A 23670-nucleotide genomic window follows, 5' to 3' on the forward strand; every position below is an offset into this window, starting at 1 on the left:
GATGGCAGCGAGTTTATAGTGTTCCGAGCACCAGGAGGAGCGGGGTGAGGGTGGGAGCCTCAGGCCCCTGTGTCCTGCACTGAGGGAGCCCAGAAGCTCTCTCAGGTCTTCTGCAGCGGGGCAGGCAGGGTTTGAGGGAGACCAGAGCGGATTCTCTCCTAGTCAGGCCTCCTTTCCGCATCGTGTTCTGGATCTTTCTTCATCTTCTGGACTTGCTTTTCAGGACTTAACCTCCTTATGCATCTCTGAAGCTTGGACTTACAGCATGTGGCACGTGCCGCAGAGGTTTTCCCTCCACCCCTGGCACACGTCTGTCTGTGTTCCTCGCTGCATTAGCTGTGTCTGCACACACACGTTTCTAATGGTCAGTATAGCCGCAGCTGGTGGCCCTAGAAGGATTTGCAACTGCAGCTGTTGCCTGCCAGAACTGAGGCTGTCCCTAAAATTATGTCACAAAATTGGGACCTTATGAAGAATTACTTGCAAATGGAAGTTAGATGTTAGCAATTGACTCACGTTTAAGTCTCTCCAGTGCTTATGTGTTGAACTTGAGCTCTTCCTGCCCATCCATTGTTAGAAAATTTTAGAGGCTACAGGGAGTGCTGGGGAAGCTTGGATAGCCCTCCCTGAGTGCTCCAAATGACTCCAGGCGATTGTTTTAACATTTTAACATCTTGCATTTTATTCAGAAACGTTTATCTGTTTTTCAGATGATGCCGTTTTCCATTAGGGTTTGGCAGAGGATGTTGACTGGTTCCCTGTGCTCTATGCTACACAGTAGGGCCTTGTTTACCCGTTGTGTATGTAATGGTTTACTTCTGCAAACTCCAGCCTCCCAGTCCGTCCCTCCCCACTCTCCACCCTCCTTGGCAACCACAGGTCTGTCCTCTGTGTCCATGAGTCTGTTTCACAGATAGCTTCATTTGTGTCATGTTTTAGATTGCACGTATGCGTGATATCAGACAGTATTTGTCTTTCTCTTTCTGATTTACTTCACTTAGTATGATAATCTCCAGTTCATCCATGTTGCCACAAATGGTATTACTTTGTTTTTTTTAACGGCTGAGTAGTAGTCCATTGTGTGTATAAACCACAGCTTCTTCATCCATTCATCTATTGATGAACATTTAAGTTGTTTTTATGTCTTGGCTGTTGTGAATACTGCTGCTATAAACATAGGGGTGCATGTATCTTTTTGAATTAGAGTTTTCTGATTGCTAAATCATATGGTAATTCTGATTTTAGTTTTCTAAGGAACCTCCATACTCTTTTCCATAGTGGCTGTACCAACTTGCATTCCCATCAGCGGTGTAGGAGAGGGTTCCCTTTTCTTCACATCCTCTCTAGCACCTGTTATTTGTAGAGGTTTTAATGACAGCCATTCTGAGGGATGTGAGCTGGTACCTCATTGTAGTTTTGGTTTGCTTTTTTTTTTTTTTTAAATAATAGAGAGCTGAACTAACATTTTATACCATTCATAGAAAGCCAATGGGGCCTGACCCACTAGGTCAAGTTTTTAAGTACAACAGGTTTACCTGCTTGGGTTTGGGAGATATTGGGGTAACACTCCAGACACACAAGACATAATCCGTTTTGGATACTGAGCCATTGATCTAGTTTATCAAGAATTTGCTGATTTTCGGCTCTTATTATAAATGGTACTTTCTTTACAGCATCCCTGTTGTGGGGGCTAAGCATGTTTGTTTTCTCTTGTATTCACTGCCTCCAGTTTTATGGATATTGGTAATTAAGTTTTCTTAATCTCTGTAAATTGATGGCGATTTTTTTGGTGGACAAAATTGGATTCATTGCTAGTGAGCCAGAAAATGACCACTTAACACGCGGAGGTTTTTATTAGTCTTCACATCACTATTTTCTGCCTGTTAAGACAAATAACGCAGTTTCTCCTACTGTGAAGAACTGTACCTCTTGTTACGGGTGTCCCCTGCAGGGGAAAGCACCTGTCTCGGGAGGTCTGGGCTGGGCGGGCTCTGGGATCGTGCAGGTGGACAGGCTGTTCTCAGTAGACTCCTGGCTATGGAGGACACGTCTAGGCTTTCCCCAGATAATTTGTCACAGATTATGGATTTCCTTTAATTCATTTTTACAGCTGTTTAAACATTTAAAAATACATGTAGGTTGTTGAAGAATCAGTTGGGCTTGTTACGGATGTGGTTCCTCCTTTGCTGAGTGTTGGCTGTCTGCAGGACAGGCTGGAGGCTGGAGCGGCAGGACTGGTGTGGGTCAGTGTGAAAAGGGCGACTGACTCAGTGTTCGGAAGGACAGGCACATGGACCATAATTAGGGTTAAACCAAAGGAGAGGTGCAGGGACAAAAGGTAGATTAGGGTTTGTTCCTGAAGCATTATCAAATGTTGGTCAAATACGCTGCGATCTACTGTGCTGTGTGAAATGGGAAAAAAATCTGCTGCAGTCTTTTTATACTCAGGCATCCTTGTTCAGAAGCTGAAGAATTAAAACCAAGACTTGTTGTGGAGACGTTATTTAATGTGACCTTTTAAATTTTTTTTTTTTTAATTTTAGACAGTGACTCCAGAGGGGAAATGAAGCTAGAAAAACGCATGGATGCAGCCTCGCCTGCAGCCTGCCCAGATGTTCGCGGATAATCTCCCCGAGAGAAATTGAGCCCTCGGATCAGGTAGCTCGTCAGAATGAAGAAGATCAGCCTAAAGACCTTCCGGAAATCTTTCAACTTGAGTAAGAGCAAAGAAGACGCGGAATTCATGGTCGTACAGCAGCCAGCACTAGCCGGTGACTTCGGCAAAGAGGAGTCCTTGTTCGGGGAGCTGCTACGGGAAGGAGATGGCCGGCTGCGAGCTGCACAGCGAGGACGAAAAGGGCGGCGGCGGCAAGAACCGGGCCAAGAGCGAGAGCCTCATGGGCACGCTCAAGAGGCGGCTGAGCGCCAAGCAGAAGGCCAAGGGCAAGGGCGGCGCGGCGGCGGGGGGTGCGGCGGACGAGGACACGTTCTCGTCCTCGTCGGCGCCGCTGGTGTTCAAGGATGCGCGGGCGCCGCGGCCCATGCGGTCCACGTCGCTGCGCAGCCACCACTACAGCCCCACGCCCTGGCCGCTGCGGCCCACCGCCTCGGAGGAGACGTGCATCCGGATGGAGGTGCGGGTCAAGGCGCTGGTGCACTCGCCCGGCGCCGGCCCGGCCCTCAACGGCGTGCGCAAGGACTTCGGCGAGCTCCGCCCGGCGGCCGAGCCCGCCTGCCCGTGCCCGGAGCCGCCCACCGCGCCCGGGAGCCCGGCGCCCGCGGCCGGGGACCTGCGCCTGCGCCTGGGCGAGCACGTGCCTGTGGTCCTGGGCCTGCTGCCTCAGGACTACCTCCCGTACACCGTGCCTTTGGACGGCTCCTCCCCGATGGAGGTCTCCGCCGTCCCGCCGCCCCCGGCCGCCGGGGGCCCCTGCCCCGCCCGCCGCGACGAGGACGCCGGGCGCCAGGCGCCCGAGCTCTTCGGCGACCCGCCGGCGGGAGGCCTGCTGGCGGGCCCCGCGGCGGGGGTGCTGCCGAGCCCGCGGGCGGGCCCCGACGACGGGCCCCCCCTCTCCCCGCTGCTACCTCCGCTGCAGACCGACCCGAGCCAAAGGACATTCTCCGGGCTGGCCGGCCCGGACGCCCACGCGGCCGACAGCGTGCGCTGCCACTTGAATTTCGACCCCACCTCGGCGCCCGGGGTCGCCAGGGTGTACGACTCGGTGCAGAGCAGCGGGCCCCTGGCGGTGACCAGCCTGACGGAGGAGCTCAAGAAGCTGGCCCGGCAGGGCTGGTACTGGGGCCCCATCACGCGCTGGGAGGCGGAGGGCAAGCTGGCCAACGTGCCCGACGGCTCCTTCCTGGTGCGGGACAGCTCGGACGACCGCTACCTGCTCAGCCTGAGCTTCCGCTCGCACGGCAAGACCCTGCACACCCGGATCGAGCACTCGAACGGCCGGTTCAGCTTCTACGAGCAGCCGGACGTGGAGGGGCACACGTCCATCGTGGACCTCATCGAGCACTCCATCAGGGACTCGGAGAACGGCGCCTTCTGCTACTCGCGCTCGCGCCTGCCGGGCTCCGCCACCTACCCCGTGCGGCTCACCAACCCGGTGTCGCGCTTCATGCAGGTGCGCTCGCTGCAGTACCTGTGCCGCTTTGTCATCCGCCAGTACACCCGGATAGACCTGATCCAGAAGCTGCCCCTGCCCAACAAAATGAAGGATTACCTACAGGAGAAGCACTACTGACAGGACCGCAGCCCGGCATCGTGCACTTTGGGAGTGAGAGAGAGAGACTGAGATACAGTTTACAGACTCTTCATCGCCATCAGAATCTTTTGCTGCCATACTCTTTATTTCAGTTTTATGTGTAAAAGAGTGTCCAGTCCGTTTAGGGGTGGGGAACCGTCCGCGAGGTGTCTTGGGTTCATTTTCGTTCTTTACAAAGGGAAGTCTGGAGGTTTGAGGAGGTGTGATGTCTCTTCCATCAGCGCGCAGAATAATCACAATGTGAATGATCAGATTCTCCTTACCCACCCACCCCCAGTCCTTTGCTGCTATCCACTGTGATTTTATGCATTAAAAGCACATTTCATGTGTATCCAATCCTGAGTAAAGTTGAATGAAACTTGCGGAATGAACCTGTTATGTCTCTCTTTCAATGGCCCATCTTCAAAGATAGTGTTGAGTCAGCATAGCCGTGTGATTAATCGCAAGAGTTTACACCTACACCGAAAATGATTTTTCATTTCATGCTCTACAAAGGTTTATTCAGAATTGTGAACTGACATAACCTTGGGTAATAGAATGCAGGTCTGCGACATATCTTTCTGCCACATTCGTTTCTAAATTATGTTTGAGGTTGTGCTGTCTGTTGGTTCTTAGAAGCTGGATTTTTCTGTTGCCTTCATTTTCATCTTGTGGTTCGTCTGTTTTTAATAAATGGCCTTACATTAAAAAATTGTAAAATGTATACCACCAATTTAAAAATTGTTGCCTTTTCTGTCATTAAACTCTGGTACAAATTGGCATAACGTATAAAGACCTATGGAACTAGAACTATTAAAGAAATTATTAGATGATCTTAGTTTCCTGTGATAAGCAATTTTTTGTTATCTATACTTTCCTCTGGTAAAATGTTTTATCTGTGATTTCTTTAGCTTAGACAACATTTTCTTGGGTGAACTTGATGTTGAAATGCTTTTCATAAATGGACTAGATCCTCTTGCAACGTTAAAGTCTATATAAAGTTTTAAATTGATCTGAACAGAAAGAAAATGTTTTAAAGTTGGGTTTATATTTTTCTTTAATGTAGTCACCATTAAAATGTGCTAGATTTAACACTTCCTTCCCCCACCAAAAAAACAAAAGCAACAAAACCAAAAAATCCCAGTGACTTTAGTTGAAAAATTGTGGAAATTGTGGTGCACTGTGTAACAAAAATGTTAACACCGAGTCAGGTGTGTGCATTTACCTACCATATATATTGCCATTTATCAATAGGGTTTCTGTTTTTAATTTAGCTAAGTCTTAAGTAAATTAGCATCGTTAGTTTTTTCATCTCTTTTGATTCAGCCCTTTGTGGGGTGGGGGTAGTATGTCATAGCCAATACTTTTTAGTTATTTTGAAATGCAGTGCCTATTCACTGCAGATTCTTTAGTATTTTGAAATTGTTCCATCCAGAAGATGTTTCTAGCTACATAATTTTAAAGGAAATGTTTCCCCTTCCAATGAAACATGTAATTTAAGACATTTCTTCCTTTTCATATCTCTTATCCCCATTAAAAAAAAAAAAAAGAGTAAAGGTCTTAGGTCAAATTTAATAACTTTGTCTTTCAGACATATCAGTATCCCCGTTTTTTTTTTTTTAAGAGTCAACTGAGGATTACCAAGAAAAGGCCCAGTGTATTAATACCTGTGTTATGGTATTTTGACTTAAAGGGGAAAAGGTACTTAATTTTGGTGGAATGTTTGATTGTACCTTGTTGCAAAGACTCCTCATTCATTTTCTGATATGTTTTCACCTAATAAGATGGAATATGGAGTATACTGTAATAATATAATTTAAGTGTTCATTATAAGCTATTTGGATTAAGAACTATTACAGAGTTGTAAACTTGTTATCAAATTAATGCAAGACATTTAAACTATTTTTTTGCAAAACTATTTATTTTTAAACAATTTAAAGTATATCTAGGGTGAGTTAAAAGTCCCTGTGCATCTATATTAGATGGCAGGCATTGTCACAGAGTCACTGTGTGTTAATAATAAGTGTTAAGATGGCTTCTCCGTGTTTCTAGAAGCATTGACATGTACTCTTTGTGAGACCGTGGTGCACAGAGGTCTTTGGACTGCCCTGAACCCCGTCTTGTGTGGGCGTAGCCTGTTCCCCACACCTTCCTCATGATAACCATGTGTTTAAAATCGAGCCATTTGGTTTCAAGTTAAGATCATCCTGATTTCCATATAAATGTCTTAAAAATTGTATTTTGTGTTTTTATGGAGGGCAAGTCTTGATACTGTTCTAATTCAGAAAGCCAATTCGTAGTATACTTTTGTATGTTCATAATATAAAATACCTTTAAGTAAAATGCCCTATTCTAATCCAATTTCAGATTGCTAGGGTCTGATAGTGTATCAATAAAAATAAAAGTGTTTGCCAAGAAATCATTTACAAACAGGAATATTGCAATTTTTTTTTGCTTTTGTTTAGAGAGAACCATTTGGCTGAGGCAGCACAACATAATGTGAACAATTGGCTTTATAGGCTAGTAAAATGGTCTGGTTAAAAATGGAAAGGGGAAAAAGAGAAGTCTTCTTCCTGTAGTTTTTGTGCAGGTAGCATTTGGGTGAATTTCTGGATTCCGTTGAATGGTGGCTTAGATGACATGGGTGCTGCTTATAAGTGATTTCTTAAATGTTTGCTTCTGAAAATCTGAGCTCAAGGCAAGAGAAACACAGGAAAGCTGTATCCTTCTGTCGTACGAAATGAATCAGAGTTGCTTTTTATCAAATATCTCATCCCAGAAACATGATGGAAGCCAGAAGCTATTTCCAGGCTTACTAGGACACTATTGTGCATTTTTTTTTAAACAAATAATAAGAAAGCATAGAAAGTACTTGAAAAAGTCTCCTTTCTCTTTCTAAGGAAAACTGTGCCCCATTTTGGTGCAATAATTTGAAAATTTTAGAAGGTCAAAAATGTCACAGGAAACAATCATAGAATTTAAAATAGTTTTTAAGGAAACCAGCTACACAGGGCAACCATCTTGCTGTTAAAAGAAATCGTGCCAAAAGGCTAAACCATTGGAATATAGGAAATAAAACCCAAGTACAATATACGTGATAATTTCTGAGCCAGTATTACTAAAACAGGATAAAATTTACTGAAATCTTCAGTAGGTTATATTCAGTGTCCCTGCTAGTGCTACCAGTCTGAATCTCTTTCTTAACAATGCTTTCAGAATGCCAATTTTGATCATTGTACAGTTCACATTGTATATGAGAGAGATTTGCTTTATGAATGATTCAAAATAATCCGTTTTAAATCTTCATGGCTTTTCATCCAATGTGAAGTCTTAATTTGAAATCACACTACCAGCAATAGACAGTTTCGTTGAAAACTCTAATAAGGAACACTTGCCAGTTCCATAAATAACTTTAAAATTCTAAAACAAAGTATTGGTACGCTAGTAATCACAAATTCGGTTTCTTTTAATACTTTTTTAATCCTGTAAAGAAGATTTTTTATAAACATCCTTTTTATTAATCAGTCATAACATGGCGAATGTGTAGTTGCTGTTTCTGAAAAGTGATCCAACCTCTACTTCCAGAGATGATGAAAAATTCTTATAGAATTTTGTAATAAGTATACATGTTGGGTTAAAGAGATTTTATAGTTGTCGGAGTGCCATGGAATTAATACTTGCAATCCAGATTGCTGTAGTTTACACTTTTTCTGTATGTTTCAAATCAGGTGTGTACCATTTGTACTGAGAACACCACAGAATGAATTATCCAAAGTCCATTGATTTTAATACGTGTTTTGGTTTGTAAACAAACTATAGTAATTTCTTGCACATTTTTGGAGATTAATCGTATAAAGAATTTATGTATCTGCTTCTAGATACAATGTGTAAATAAAAATTTCGTTCACAAGATCTGCCTTGTGGTCTATTTAATAATCAGATGCAGAGTTTGACCTGTAATTAGTATAGGGCTAACTAGATAATTTCTGGATGTCCCATAAACTGGGCAGAGACTGGAGGTAGGGACCAAGTTTTAGTAAAACAGGAAGAGTGAAATGATGATAGGGGAGACAGTCAGTGTTGCTAATATCCTAAAGCCTTCAGCACAAAGGCTGGAGAGAGTTGGCAGAACATTTGCAAAACAAAGACTAATTAAAGTGAACACAGTAATAATAAAACCTCTCTAACAGAATGTTAGGTCAAACGATAAAAATGTTTGGATTTTGACATTTAAAAAATATGTCCCTTATTACTTCATGGTATTTAATAGAATCAGGTGATCTTTCTGTAGGAGTTACTTAAAAATCCTTTCATAGAAAATGATTTCTGATAGCCACTGAGTTGCCTTATATGTTATGAAGCTCTTGAAACACCACATCGGGTTGAACGTTCACTTGAAAATTTGTCGTTCAGTTAACGTTTTAACAGGTCTTTTATTCTAGCTAATACAATGATAAATTTTTAAATGACCTGGTTGAGAATATGTCACAAATTTTGACTTTCATAGAATGCAAATAATGTCTTGTTCTAACCACGTTTTCTAGAACTGGTATCAATTGACAGCATTGATTCCAGTATCAGACTGCTGATGGTGGTGCTAATGAAATGGGAAATTAAGGAAAAGAGATGGTCAGGCCTCAAGAACTATGTAGAAGTTTAGGCTTTATAGACTTAACACCCTAGCCAAATCGATTCTTACTCATTCAGACAGAGCAGACCTGTTTCTACAGTAGAGATGACTTACGGAGAACATCTGAGAGTGAGTGAGAGTCGCTCAGTCGTGTCCGACTGCGACCCGGTGGACTGTAGCTGCCGGTCTCTGTCCATGGGATTCTCCAGGCAAAAATACTAGAGTGGGTTGCCATTTCCTTCTCCAGGGGATCTTCCTGAGCCAGGGATCGAACATAGGTCTCTTGCATTGCAGGCAGATTCTTTACCATCTGAACCACCGGGGTAACTTACTATTAAGAGACATTTCTAAGTATAAAGACAGGTCAACTTAAAAAGTATCAGCAGATACATGCTTGACTTTATCTTATAACCTATAGACAATACATTAGGTAATGAATCCGTACACCTTTTCCAAAGGAATACCCGAGACAGAAGTATCTATAAAGTGATAAATGACAGTCATCAATCAGATGAAATAATATAGATGAAGCTCCTCTTAATTGATGGTCATGCAGACAGTACTCACTGCCACCTCATCTTTAAATTCTTTTTTTTTTAACCCCACAGGTTTTGCTTATGCTTTTCAACTTTTCTGAATCAAAAATATTTTAACCTTTATTTCACTTGAATTTAGTCCCTATTTGTCTGCTATTTTAATCTCCAGTCTTTTTTCAACTCTTTAGCGTCACTGAAACTTCATTTAAAAAAAATCCTTTAATTCTTTTTGGTATTCGTATTCCAATTTCCAGTTTTAAGGGCTTCCTAACCTGTAACATCTTAAAAAAAAAAATTGACTTCTGTTTTTCCTGCTGTTTTTGCATGACTTGTCTTGCTAATGGATGTTTTGGCCTCATCCGCCTTCCCCATACCCCTTCCCCAAGCTACCTCCCCAGAATCCAGGGCCTCCTGATAGCACCAAGAGCCTGACACTGACAAAGAGCCCAGTAGCAGCGGCATCGGCATCGACATTAAATATCCATATCTGGGCACAGCTGAAGTTTGTAGTCGTTAGACTCCTGGAGTTTTGTTTTGAATTGCGTTTTCCCTGTTTCATACCAGGTAGCCTCCCACCTCTTCCGGAAGAATTAGAGGAGTCTCCTCTTAGGAGAGGCTCCTTCAGATTGTAAAAGCCTAGGAGAGGCTGACCAGAGCAGGGATTATCAATATTTTTACAGGGTTTATGAACAGGGCCAGTTGCCTTGGCCTAGAGGTCATTTGGGGCCGTCAAATCCTGTCCTTGGTAACTGGCTTGCAAATAAGGGTACATCTCAAGCTGGAAAGAGACTCCGATCACGAGCCATGGATTTCACACCAAGGAAGTTTTTAGGAAGCACAGATTCTTTTAGGAAACTAGCTTTTTCTGGTTTCTGTTCTGTAAGTCTAATGTGTGTGTGAGTGTGTTAAGTCGCTTCAGTTGTGTACAACTCTGCGACCCTATGGAAGTCTAATACACACTGGTTTTTGATAACAGCTTAGGTCATAAGTTGTGTGTGTGTGTGTGTGCGTGTGCTCAGTCATGTCCGACTCTGCGACCCCATGGACTGTAGCCCACCAGGCTCCTCTGTCCGTAGAATTTTCCAGGCAAGGATCCTGGAGTGGGTGGCCATTTCCCAATGCAGAGGCTCTTCCCGACCCAGAGGGCGAACCCTTGCTTCTCCTTCCATTGGCTTGCGTCTCCTTGCTTTGTCTCTTGCATCCCCTGCACTGGCAGGCAGATCTTTTTCTTTACCACTGGTGCCACCTGGGAAGCCCATAAAATGTTCTTTTAAGTATATGGGCTTCCATCTTGGAGTCTCATTAAAGAGAACCTCTCCTCCTTTGTGTAAATAATCTGCCTTCTGTCCCCACCGCACATGTAACAGCTTCAGGATGCGAGTCTCTGGTCCTCTCCACTGAGAAGTGTCACTGTGAAGCCTCCCGCTCACCTAAATGGGCTTCACCGCAGCCCATTTCTTACTGTAGTCTCTGGCACATTTTTTTTCTTGTGGCTGGCAAATCGTTAGCCCCATTTGGCGCTGAGAATTACAAGCCTAACTGTGACCATGGGGTGTGACACTTGCCCAGAAAATCAATAGATGCATTGATATATCTTCAAATGCAGAAGACTCCATTAGTCTGCAAGAAAATGGGAGTTTTCCCAGAATGCAGTTAATGTAATCAGTGGGTAAAACGAGAACTGGATTTGACGCTATTTCTCAATTATGATAGCAAATGAACTGTGCTTCAGTGTTGTTCAGTCACTAAGTCGTGTCCGCTAAGTCATATTTCTAATACCTGATACCTCTAATGCTTAACGTTTATTTTGCATTTCCTAAGCCCCATGCAAGGCAGACACTTGAGGGTTATAAAAAATGAAAGTGATGCACAGAGGTGAACCTTCCCTTAAAAAAAAAAAAAAAAAAGCACACCAGTTTTAAAGTCATACGGTCTGGCTCCAAAAATCTATGTTTGAAGCCAGTAGGATATACTTCCTTCCTTTCTTCAGGGCTTTCTATTATTTGGAGCGTTTCTGTCTGTGATTGGGAAAGAACTGTAGCATAAGTAAATGAATGACCTACTGTCTTCTCTAGGCGATTACTCTGTCGCTTAAGCAAAAAATACTCTTGTCTAAGCAATGGCAGAAAAACACTGACAGAAGCCTGGCTGGTGGTGCATCTGGGGGGCTTTATCTTCTATTACTGAGGGAGGTGACCACTGCTGTACCTTGTATGGTCTCGTCAAGTTTTCTTTTAACTACCTAACATACTAACATAAGAACAAGATTCAGTGAAGCTGAACTCTGGGGAGGACTTCTCCACATGTTTAACATAAGAACAAGATTCAGTGAAGCTGAACTCTTGGGAGGACTTCTCCACATGTTTGGTGCCTAAGGAAAAGCATTAATTCTGGGGTTTTTTTTTGCTAATAAATAATGAAATTGCCCTATTGTACTAGTAGCCGTGATTGTCTACCTTCTCTCTTTCATTTCCTATTCCCGTGCTCAGCCAACTCTCTTTCCACACCCTGAGCAAGAACTTCCTTACAGAAGAAGTTCTAACTATACTTAAACTCTGTCTTTAGCTTCTTTGCCTGCACTTAAATGGGTAGAAAAGTATACCACCTGTTCATATGATAAATGCTGTGATCAATCTAAGGAACATTCCTTTCCACGTATCTGGGAAATACCTGCTTTATGGGCTCCCCCGTGGGTTAGAGGTAAAGAACCTGCCTAGAATGCAGGAGACACAGGTTCAATCCCTGGGTCGGGAAGGTCCCCTGGAGAAGGGAATGGCTACCCACTCCAGTACTCTTGCCTGGAGACTCCCGTGGACAGAGGAGCCTGGTGGGCTACAGTCCATGGGGTCGCAAAGAGTCAGACACGACTGAGCGACTGACACTTTCACACTTTTCATATTCCACTGCTAGTGGATTCCTTTGTCACTGGTTCACTCATTGATTACAAAAGTATTTCTTAAGCTTCTATTATGTGTCCAAACTGTAAAAGTAATTATAAGTGAGATGAGTGTTAAAGAAAGGTAGGGTTCAGTAAGACCTAATGTAATCTTGAGGGAGGTGGTTATCAAGGAACTGAAGATAGTTTATTCCATCTTTAAATAAGCAATGCCTTTACTCCCCCAAATCATAGATTATAAATTCATGGTTTGGTGGGTGGCTCACTCCCAGAGCTCGAACCAGGGATTCCATGCCATCCTGACTTTTTCATTTCACTTGTCATCTCTGGATATCAGCTCTGTTCTCAAGCTTTTCCATGTGATGAGGGACCTGACTGCTAGTAGTCCCTGAGACACATTGTTATAGTTTTGTAATCAGTGGAGTAAAGGTGTTTCTTTCCTCTTAGGTACAGCAGAGCGATCCTGGCCAAGACTCCTAATTGCTTAAACTGGATCATATATTCATTCTTGAACAAATCTCTGTGGCCAGAATAATAAAATTCTCAGATGCATCCAGTGGGGTCACATGGCTACTCCATGGTGGGAAGACAGGAGTCTGTTCCAACTAGACCTGCCCCTTCTTGCTCACAGAGGGGAAGGTGGTACCTAATGTTTCACTATGTTAATGAACCAAAACATGTGCTAATAAAATCAAAATAGTTCAATATGTATAAAAATGTGAGTACTTTCCCATGAATAGCTTGTGTTAAGTATCACTTTTTATGAAGCACATTTAAATATTGCAGTAGATCTTCCACATTGTATTTTATGAGGTAATCAAGTAGGATTAGCTGCTGTAAGATAATTAGATTTATTTATTTTGTAGAATAGTGAGATTACCTGGCTAACTTGTCCCCATCAGATAATAAAGTATCTAGAAGGCATAGATGTGGGACAGTATACCAGTGTTGACCATTTCTTGGAAAATTATGTGAAAACATTTGAAATCTTTTCAGTGCCTTTGTATTATAATTAAAAATAAACTACTTCTAATAGGTTTCACTGGAGAAGGAAATGGCAACCCACTCCAGTATTCTTGCCTGGAGAATTCCATGGACAGAGGAGCCTGGCGGGCTACAGTCCATGGGGTCACAAAGAGTTGGACATGACTGAAACGACTGCTGTTACTGTTAAGTCGCTTCAGTCGTGTCCGACTCTGTGCGACCCCATCCCTGGGATTCTCCAGGCAAGAACACTGGAGTGGGTTGCCATTTCCTTCTCCAAGGCATGAAAGTGAAAAGTGTAAAGTCGCTTAGTCGTGTCCAACTCTTAGCGACCCCATGGACTGCAGCCTACCAGGCTCCTCCGTCCATGGGATTTTCCAGGCAAGAGTACTGGAGTGGGGTGCCATTGCCTTCTCCGCTGAAACGACTAAGTGCACACAATTATTGACCCATTAGTGGCAGGTGATCTTCACTGACTGAAAAGTTTCTGCTCACTCTGAGAGATTCCCTCCGCTAGTCAGAAATTCCTTTGTTAGTTTTCTCCAGCTGCCATTTATGAACCTTGTAAGTCTACTGATTACATCAGTCAGTTTATGTTGAGTTTTTTTTTTTTTTTAAATGTTTATTTATTTGGCTGTGCCGGGTCTCAGCTGTGGCATGTGAACACTTAACTGGGCTACGTGGGATCTAGTTCCCTGACCAGGGATCGAACTTCTGTTCCCAGCACTGGAAGACTGGAGTTCTACCCACCGGACCATGTGATAGAGATCAAAGAAAAGTGAAAATCCTCTTAGAATAAAGTCATCTCATTAAAATGAGGAACAGAGAGGAGGTTATTTGAATTTCACTTCTGATTTTTCTGTATTTTGACTTTAATAAATATTGCCTAAACTAGAACACTTAAAACAATTTGAAGTAACTTAATTAAAAATAATTAATTAAAGACGCTTACTCCTTGGAAGAAAAGTTATGACCAACCTACACAGCATATTAAAAAGCAGAGACATTACTTTGCCAACAAAGGTCCGTCTAGTCAAAGCTATGGTTTTTCCAGTAGTCATGTATAGATGTGAGAGTTGGACTATAAAGAAAGCTGAGCGCCGAAGAACTGATGCTTTTGAACTGTGGTGTTGGAGAAGACTCTTAAGAGCCCCTTGGACTGCAAGGAGATCCAACCAGGCAATCCTAAAGGAAATCAACCCTGAATATTCATTGGAAGGACAGATGCTGAAGCTCCAATACTTTGGCCACCTGATGTGAAGATCTGACTCATTTGAAAAGACCCTTATGCTGGGAAAGATTGAGGGCAGGAGGAGAAGGGGACGACAGAGGATGAGATGGTTGGATGGCATCACTGACTCAATGGACATGTGTGAGTAAACTCCGGGAGCTGGTGATGGACAGGGAGGCCTGGCGTGCTGCAGTCCATGGGGTCGCAAAGAGTTGGACACGGATGAGTGACTGAACTGAACTGAATTAAAAATAATTCTGATTGACAATCATTTGATAACTAATAATTTTTAGGTATATTAGGTGTAGAATAGATACAAGATTCCCTTAGAATGAAATTTTCTATGTTATTTCTATTTTTTGTTTTCTTTTTTCTCCTAAAAGAATTGTCTGCAGGGGTATGAATACTGCTGTGCTCAGAGTGCTTACTCTATATATAGAGTGTTATCAGTTCCTGCATATACCTTTGACCCATTTATGGAAATAAAGAAAAGCCTTTGTTTTACTGAATTATTTAAAGGGACAACTTTCATTATAACAAGGTTAAGAACTTAGCATTGCCTAATGGGCAGAACTTTTTTCCCATTTAGTTAAATGTTTTAGTTGTAACAGTGTTTCTCATGGTGCATATGATTTGTAACAGTGTTTTTGGTTGTTTAAAAGTTCCGAACCCAATCCATAACCAAGAGAATTTTTTCCAACCCTTTCATTGTCAGTAGATGAATTAGCTCTGGATGGAAAACATCCTGTTATTAATTTGCTTTTATTCTGTTCTTGCCACCCCCCATCCAGAAGTCTTCCAACTGTAATGCAGCCTTTTTTTTTTCTTTCCAGAAATAACATTTTAATTCATTCTATATTGATTTGTGCAAGATGAGCAATATCTAACAAAATTCCCTGTTCAAAAACAAGAATTGATTTTTGGGGAGAGGTAGAGGTTCATTTCCAAAATATTTCTTCCACATGAATAGATTAAAGGAAAAAAAGGAGGTCTAAATGATTCCATGAAATGTTAAAATCTACAGCCTCTTTACCTTCTTTTGGTACAACACTGCCTTTCCCTATAGGCCTCCAAATGAAGCTGTTTCAATGAAAATGATAAAGCACAAGGCAAAAATATACTTCAATAATTTTCTCTGCTGTGACCTTGGAACTCTCAATAGAGTGTGTTTGCATACCCCTCAATAATTTACAAAATGACTTTTTCACTACTGTGATTGCTTTCTGAGCTGGTGATTTGATTTACCCGGTGATGGCCTCATTTTTGCATGAGAATGCCACTTCAGGAAGCAACAAGTTTGCTTAAAGAACTCAAATTTTGAACTATATCCTTTGGTTATGGAAAAAATACAAATTTATTTCACTTATTGTTGTTGAGCCGCTAACATAGCTGATTCTTTCGTGACCCCGTGGACTGTAGCCCCCCAGGCTCCTCTGTCCATGGGGTTTTCCAGGCAAGAACACTGGAGAGGGTTGCCATTTCCTTCTCCAAGGGATCTTCCCAACCCAGGGGCTGAACCCGGGTCTCCTGAGTTGCAGGCAGATTCTTTACCGAGCCACCAGGAAAGCCCAATTCACTTGTTAGAAACCATGTGATTTTTGGAGCCTTCAAATGAGAAGCACAGCTCAGGTGTGGTATGAGGAAGTTTATACTCAGGTCTCACTGAAACCCTGACTACTTATTTCCCTAGTAATGATGGTCGGTGGTTGGGTTTCATTGCTTTAAAGGGGATTTCATTTTCTTTCTTTTCTTGGTCTACTTCTGAAGAAGTAGTTTTTCACTGCTTACAGCTTAGAGACAATTGGTGGAATCCAGAGGTGTGGCAAGTGCTGACTGAAAAGGGAAGTCTGAACTTGAGTTTTTAGAAAAATGTGAACCAGATACTAATTTTTTTTCTTTTCTACATACTGAAATAGCTACACACATATCTAATCATTTGTGGCTTTTCAAGCTATTGGCATTTGCCATGTGATGAAAAGATAAGTTTGCCATGGAACAAGAATATTAAATGTTAATTTTGCATTTAACTAAATTAATAATTTAATTAATTTGCATTATTAGCTCAAGGGCATGAAAGAATTCATCTAAGTACATTAAATATGTAACATTTATCAACTACTAAATTGCTAAACTTCATCATTAATTGATAGAATCTTGGATTTTAACCTTTTTGTAAACTGTTTCAGTTGAAAGGATTTCTCTATAGGAACTGGGAGATAAAATTGTAACAGGGTGGGAATATATGTCTATTGTTTTCAGAGGAAGTTAAAATGTAAGAAGTCTGAATGTTCAAGTAGCTTCAAACTCTTCATAAAACTCCGAATAAAAGAAATAAATGTACCATATTGTGCTGTAGTTTTTCAGTTTTTGTTTCTGTGTTGGCATTAGACTAAAATTCAATTTTAGTATCATGTTTGTTTCTATTCAGAACTTGTGGTAGAAATGAATATGCTTAGACCCAGAGGTTGAATATATATTAAGGTAATCTGTGTGAATTTTAGTATCAACTTTTCAGTTGCATTTCTCAGCAATTCACAGCTTAGTAAAATTTATTTTTCATCTAAATAAATGAAAGATAAAGTTCTGGAGCAAATTTCCTAATAGTCTAAGTCTTTAATGATACTGAATCAGATATTTCCTTTTTTTTTAGATATTATATTTTCATAGCTCTCATTTCAGCAATTAATCATACACTGTTTAAGTGATTAACTGTCTGGTCTCCACAAAGAGATGATAAGAACGTGGAAAGTACAGTTATAATGTTTCCATAATATTCAGCATCTAGGATTTGGTGACTTTCTTAAAATTTTACTAAAATTAATAATAATTTTCTTTAGCAGGCACATATGCCAAAATTGTTCACAATAAAGATAAGGGTGATTAGAAAATTATTGAGATCTTTCTTTTCTTCTTTATCTTGACTTCTTAAAATCATCTTTATCTTAAAATCCATAAAAAAAATCCATAAATATCATGAATCTCTTTTTTTTTTGTCTATAGTGTACATATACATCTTAAAATGTTCACATCTTGCCAACAGGACCATAGATATTTCCAGTTAAAATTTTTAAATGAGAAAAAAAGAAAATTGTCATCATTGATGATTGTATTTGCGTATTCTAGACTCTAGAGAATTACAGGTTATTGAACATCGGGATCACATCGAAGCTGCTTTCCCTACCCATTCTGTTAGGTGGAAGGAGTAAGTGTTTCAGAAGAACAAAGTAACTAAAGCTCTTTGGTTCTATTAAAAAAAACAGTAAAGAGAAATAGTAAAAATAGTAAAAAAAAAATAAAGAGAGCATAAGAAAGTTCGTGTTTTTATTTCTTTCTGCCTTTTGAATCCCACGTTACCAGAAAGAGTTAATGCTTTAAAACAGTAGTCCTCAAACTGCGTGAAGCGTGTGGATTAAGTCCAGAGGTAAAGTACATGAAAACTACTCTCAACCATGGAGGCATGGATATTCTAAGAGAATCATGTCCCAGATTGGCAAGTGTCTGCTGCTGTTTTCTAAAAGTGATCTGCTTGAGAACGTGCCACGACGGAGGTGCCGTTCTGGGCTCCGCAGCCGTCCTCTGTTACCCCGCGGCTCCGGGCTGCTGTGGACGCCCGTCTCCACGCCGTGTGCTCCGTCGTGTCCGACACTGCGACGCCACGGACTGCAGCCGCCGGGCTCCTCTGTCCCTGGGATTCTCCAGGCAAGAACGCTGGAGTGGGCTGCCGTTTCCTTCTCCAGGGAGCAGCCTTACCCAGGGATGGAATCTGTGTCTCCTAAGTCTTCTGCATAGAATCATGTGGATTCTTTACCATATGAGCCCGCAGGGAAGCCTAAAAATGTTTACATGCTTCTAATAATGTAAACACCTGGATAATGATTTAACCAAAAATTGGATATAATTTTTGGTTAAATCATTGACAAATTGGTAAATGGGGAAAGGAGGAGTGGGTATGATGTGAATGTGTGGGCACACAGAAGAGTTAAATCTTTGTCTTAATGTTAAGGCTTAAAGGAGAAATACAGAAATAATAGTGTATACTCATAAAATACTTTAAAACAGACTTTGGCATTCGGATGGCGGGTCGTCGCTAAGTCGTGTCTGACTCTTTATGACCCCATGGACTGCAGCTCTCCAGGCTCCCCTGTCCATCACCATCTCCCCGAGTTTGCTCAAACTCCTGTCCACTGAATCAGTGATGCCATCCAACCGTCTCATCCTCTGTCGTCCCCTTCTCCTCCTGCCTTCAATCCTTCCCAGCATCAGGGTCCTTTCAGAGGAGTCAGTTCTTCCCATCAGCTCCCTGACAGGAGATTGAACCTGGGCGCCTTGCTCTGTAAGTGTGGACTCTTAACTATTGGAAGTCCTGGCTATCTTTACGTGGGGCTGAATGTTGACTATGATGTATAAGTGACCACTTAATCTCGTGTTATTCGTATTTTTTTCCCTGTAAAATGGCAGTAATTATTCTTTATCCCACCCCAAATGGGATATTGCAAAGACTGTGTCTGACTCTTGTGAGCCCATGGACTGTAGCCTGCCAGGTTCCTCTGTCCATGGAATTTTTCATGCAAGAAAACTGGAGTGTGTTGCCATTTCCTCCTCCAGGGAATCTTCCCGACCCAGGGATTGAACCCGAGTCTCCTGTCTCCTGCATTGCAGGCAGACTATTTACTTAATGAACCATCAGGGAAGTCCAGTGATTTACTATTTTAAAAAAAAATTGCCAATCTTTCTGGAGGTGTTTCCTATCCAAGAAACACTTCTCATTATTTCCTTGGTCTGTTTTAAAAAGAATATATCTTTATTTTATTTTAAATATTTATTCGGCTGTGCCAGGTGTCATTTGCGGCATGCGAGATGTTTTAGTTGCAGCATGTGGGATCTAGTTCCCCGGCCAGGGATGGAACCTGGGCCCCCTGCCTTGGGAGCCTGGGGTCTTAGCCACTGGACCACCAGGGAAGTCCCTCCTTGGTCTTTATAGCTGTGTCTGTAGGGTAAGTCAGCACGTTCTCAATGAAGAGGGTGTTGTGCAATTCCTTCCAGAGAAGTCTGGCATTTATTCTGAATTGACCTGGAGGCTGAGGAACTCTGAAATTGTTCCAGCAGGTTCTTATTCTTGCCAGGTAAATATTTCCATGAACTACAACAAGCTGTTTAAACTGGTTGGTTGTGGATTTGGCCGTTACTATTGCCAGGTCTTGAGTTTTTTGTGTTGTATTTTTAGAACCCCTATGATTTGGTAGGTCCTAATGCTAAAACTGAGTCAGTATTGTTCTTTTAGGTGTCCTGTTAAGAAAGCACATTTATTGCTAACTTAATAAGATGTTTAGCGGGAGGTGCTTCTGAATTGGTTAATGATTTAGTTTCATGGGAGTCCCATGCTCTTTTCTTTCCTTACATTTCCTTTTTGTAAAAAAATTACTTTTATTTATTTATTTTGGCTGTGCCCAGTCTTAGTTACAGCATGTGGAATCTTTCACTGTGTCATGAGAATGCTTTATCTAGTTCCCTGACTAGAGATTGAACCTGGGCCCCCTGCATTGGCGACACAGAGTCTTAGCCACTGGATCACCAGGGAAGTTACATTTCCTTATGCTTCATCTGTAGCAGGTTCCGGTTTTATCCTTAGGTGGCATGCTTCAAGGTCACCAGGTGGTTGCCACACCCACAGACAGCAGGTCTTCACACGGCCAAGTGTGAATGCGGGAGAGGAGGGCTGTCAGGCTGGAAAAGGCCACCCTTCCCACACGCCTGTCTCCTGTATCTGCGGAGAAATATCTTTCCCGGAGGTCACTCTGCCTACATCTCTCTGGGCAGAAGGGGTCTCATAGCTTCTCTTCCTGAGCCACAAAAGTGGCTGGAAAAGGAAGGATCTCGCTTTTTTGGCATCTGCATTTGGAGGTGGGCGAGAAGGGGTGGGGAACTGCTGACCGAAGCGTTTGTTGCAACTAACCAGCTCCCTTTATTTCTCTCTCTGGCTTCTACTCTGTTTACAGACGGCAGCATCTGACGACAGCCTCCCCGGCTCGGAAACAGACATGGAGAAAGTTACGACGGTGGCTGCTGACACTTCCTACTGAGCTTGGAAGAGTTGGGTTCCCAGCTTGGCTACACAAAAGGTGATCAGCTCCTGTGTGTTGGTGAACGGAGCAGGTTCGTTTAAATCGCTTTGAAATTTACCCAAAGCACCACAAAACTGTGCAAGCTGAAGAATCGAGGGGTAAAGCTCTACCACTGAGGATCTGTTCCTCTTAACTGCCTTGTGAAGGGGGCAGGCAACCGTTGATGCTACTGATTTTATAAATAATGATGAGAGGTTGAACGGGTGTGCTGTGTGTGTCTGTGTGCTTGGTCGCTCAGTCATGTCTGACTCTTTGCGACCCCATGGACTGTAGCCCATCAGGCTCTTTTGTCCATGGAATTTTCCAGACAAGAACACTGGAGTGGGTTGCCATGCCCTTCTCCAGTGGATCTTCCTGATTCATGGATCAAACCCGCCTCTCTTGCATCTCCTGCGTTGGCAGGTGGATTCTTTACCACTCTACCACCTGGGAAGCCCCAATTAAAGGGGTAACAGTTCAGATTCTAGGAATCAGGTGTGGACAGTTTCATTTCTAGGCTCTGAATGACCAAAGGTGCCTGGATGATAAGTTTTCGTCCAAAATGTGTTTGGTATACATTCACGGACAGCTGGAATTCATCTGAAATTCATGGGTCTGTCCCTTTAAATCACTGTTTCTGATTTCCATGCTTTTATAGTGAAGTTTGTATTTTGTTGGCTCTAAATAGTTGAAGAATGGCATAGGATGACCTTGTCATTAGGCAATATACAGCACAATCAATTCTATTTGTTACTTCTAGAATAGTTCCTGCAGATAGGAAAATAGGAAGCATATCCTGGCATCCTCATCCTGGATATTCTCTCTGTTTTTATTGTAGTCAATAAAATATTGACTTCAGCAGCTCACCTTGCAAGAGAAGTGTGATGGAGTTTAGGGGACTTCCCTGGTGCTCCCAAATTGAGGGGCCCAGGGTTTGATCCCCAGTCAGAGAACTAGCTTGCACAAGCCGCAGTTCGGAGCTTGCATGGTGCAACTAAGGATCCCACATGCTGCAATGAAGATCAAAGATCCTGTGTGCCACAACTAAGGCACAGTCAAATGAGAAAGTAAAGTGGAATGAATGAAGAGGATGTGGTGTGTGTGTGTATATATATATATATATATGTATGTATACACACAAACACAATGGAATGTAGCTTGGCCATTAAAAAGAATGACATAATGCCCTTTGCAGCACTGTGGATGAACCTAGAGTGTCATACTGAGTGAAGTAGTTAAGTCAGAGAAGGAGAAATGCAGTATGACATCCCTTATGTGTGGGATCTAAAAAAAAAATGATACAGATGAACTTACTAACAAAGCAGAAAGCAACTTACAGACTTAGCGAATGAACTTATGTTTGTTCAGGGCTGGGGGAGGGATGGCGGAGGGGTAGTTAGGGAGTTTTGGATGGACATGTTCACGCTGCTATATATAAAATGCCTAACCAACAAGAACCTATGAAGGAATAACCAACAAGGACCGATTTGTTTGCGAAGGGTTGTCACAGCTGATTTTAACTGAGCATGAAGATGGTAGCTGAGGACTATCTGAAGGTTGAAGATCACCTGTGGAGCTCTCCCAAATTGAGAGGGAGTCCATTACTATTGCACTCCTATAAGAAATTCAAGGTTCTGCAGTGGCTCAGTGCTAAAGAACCTGCCTTCCAACACAGGAGACTGGGGTTCGATCTCTGAGTTGGGAAGATCCCCTGAAGGGGGAAATGGCAACCCACTCCAGTATTCTTGCTGAGACAATCCCAAGGACAGAGGAGCCTGGCGGGCTACCGTCCATGAAATCCCAAAGAGTCAGACATGACTGAGTGACTAAACAACAATGAGGAGACTCAAAGGGGTTTGAAAGGATGATTTTGTAGAGTAAAAGGAGGACATTTCAGTCTTTGGTCATTGTCATATTTGGGAGGGATTGTTCCCTCAGGTGGGGTTTTTGGAAATGGTTTGGAGGTGGTAGGAATGGGTAGTGGGTGAGGAGTTTTCAGACTGACTTGCAAACTTATTTGACAGTCTTGGATTGGTTCACTGTCCTTAGGCTTATGGTGGGGGGGTCTTCTCACAGATAGGCCATGGGAGTGTTCGTGTCTCAACTGAAAGGATATCTGGTTCTCTGCCTTGGGCTCTAAGTCCAGCCTAAGCCAACGCTGCAGGATCGTTGCATCAAACCCCGAGCTCAGTGTTCAGCATATACCAGCACCTGGCATATAGTAAGGAGTCAAGAAGTATTCATAGAGATGCCTGCTAAGTCTCTTCCTTCGTGTCTGACTCTCTGTGACCCCATGGACTGTAGCCTGCCAGGATTCTCTGTCCATGGGCTTCTCCAGGCAAGAATACTGGAGTGGGTTGCCATGCCCTCCTCCAGGGGATCTTCCTGACTCAGGCATGAAACCCTTGTCTCTGGTATCTATGTGCATTGGCAGGTAGGTTCTTTACTGCTAGCTCCACCTGGGAAGCCCATTCATAGAATATACAATACATATTTTATAAAAGGGGATCTTTCTCCCAACATTTTACTGTAAAAACTTTCAAATATAAAAGTGGAAAGAGCTGTACAGTCAACATCCATGTCACTACCACCTAGATTCTATAATTAAAATGTTACTGTGTTTGCTTCGTCAAATATCTGTCGTGTATTCACTCCACAGCAGGGATTTTCATATGATACATTTGATTAAGCTAATGAAAAAACAAAGTTTATAAACTTACTTACATGAGGAGAGTTCCTAGTTCAACAGAATAATCAGCGATAGCTCCAGAAATGCCTTAATTGCCCTTATAAACCACTGTTGTTTGTCAGACATGGGAGGGACTCAGTTCCCGTATAAGGCTTCTGGTGTACATGGACTTTGGGCAATTAAAGTGCTAAAGGTTCCTGTCTTGATAGCATTACTGAGCCAGAATTTACCTAGTCTTTAAGTGAAAGTGAAAGTTGCTCAGTCATGTCCGACTCTTTGCAACCCCATGGACTGTACAGTCCGTGGAATTCTCTAGGCCAGAATACTAGAGTGGGTAGCCTTTCTCGTCTCCA

General features: G+C 42.5%; 1 protein-coding gene across 1 annotated transcript in view; it reads left to right on the plus strand.

The window, feature by feature from the left end:
* SOCS6 (suppressor of cytokine signaling 6) overlaps window positions 1-8160 on the plus strand; it is a 33811-nt gene extending 25651 nt beyond the window's left edge. The window contains 2 exon segments of the mRNA XM_070452955.1: window positions 2544-2800; window positions 2802-8160. Of these exon segments, the coding sequence (XP_070309056.1) occupies window positions 2672-2800; window positions 2802-4250 (1578 nt within the window). The 5' untranslated portion in view covers window positions 2544-2671 and the 3' untranslated portion in view covers window positions 4251-8160.
* The last annotated feature ends 15510 nt before the right edge of the window (window positions 8161-23670 follow it).

The sequence above is a fragment of the Odocoileus virginianus genome, chromosome 22 (genome assembly GCF_023699985.2).
Source record: "Odocoileus virginianus isolate 20LAN1187 ecotype Illinois chromosome 22, Ovbor_1.2, whole genome shotgun sequence".
Classification (NCBI taxonomy): domain Eukaryota; kingdom Metazoa; phylum Chordata; class Mammalia; order Artiodactyla; family Cervidae; genus Odocoileus; species Odocoileus virginianus.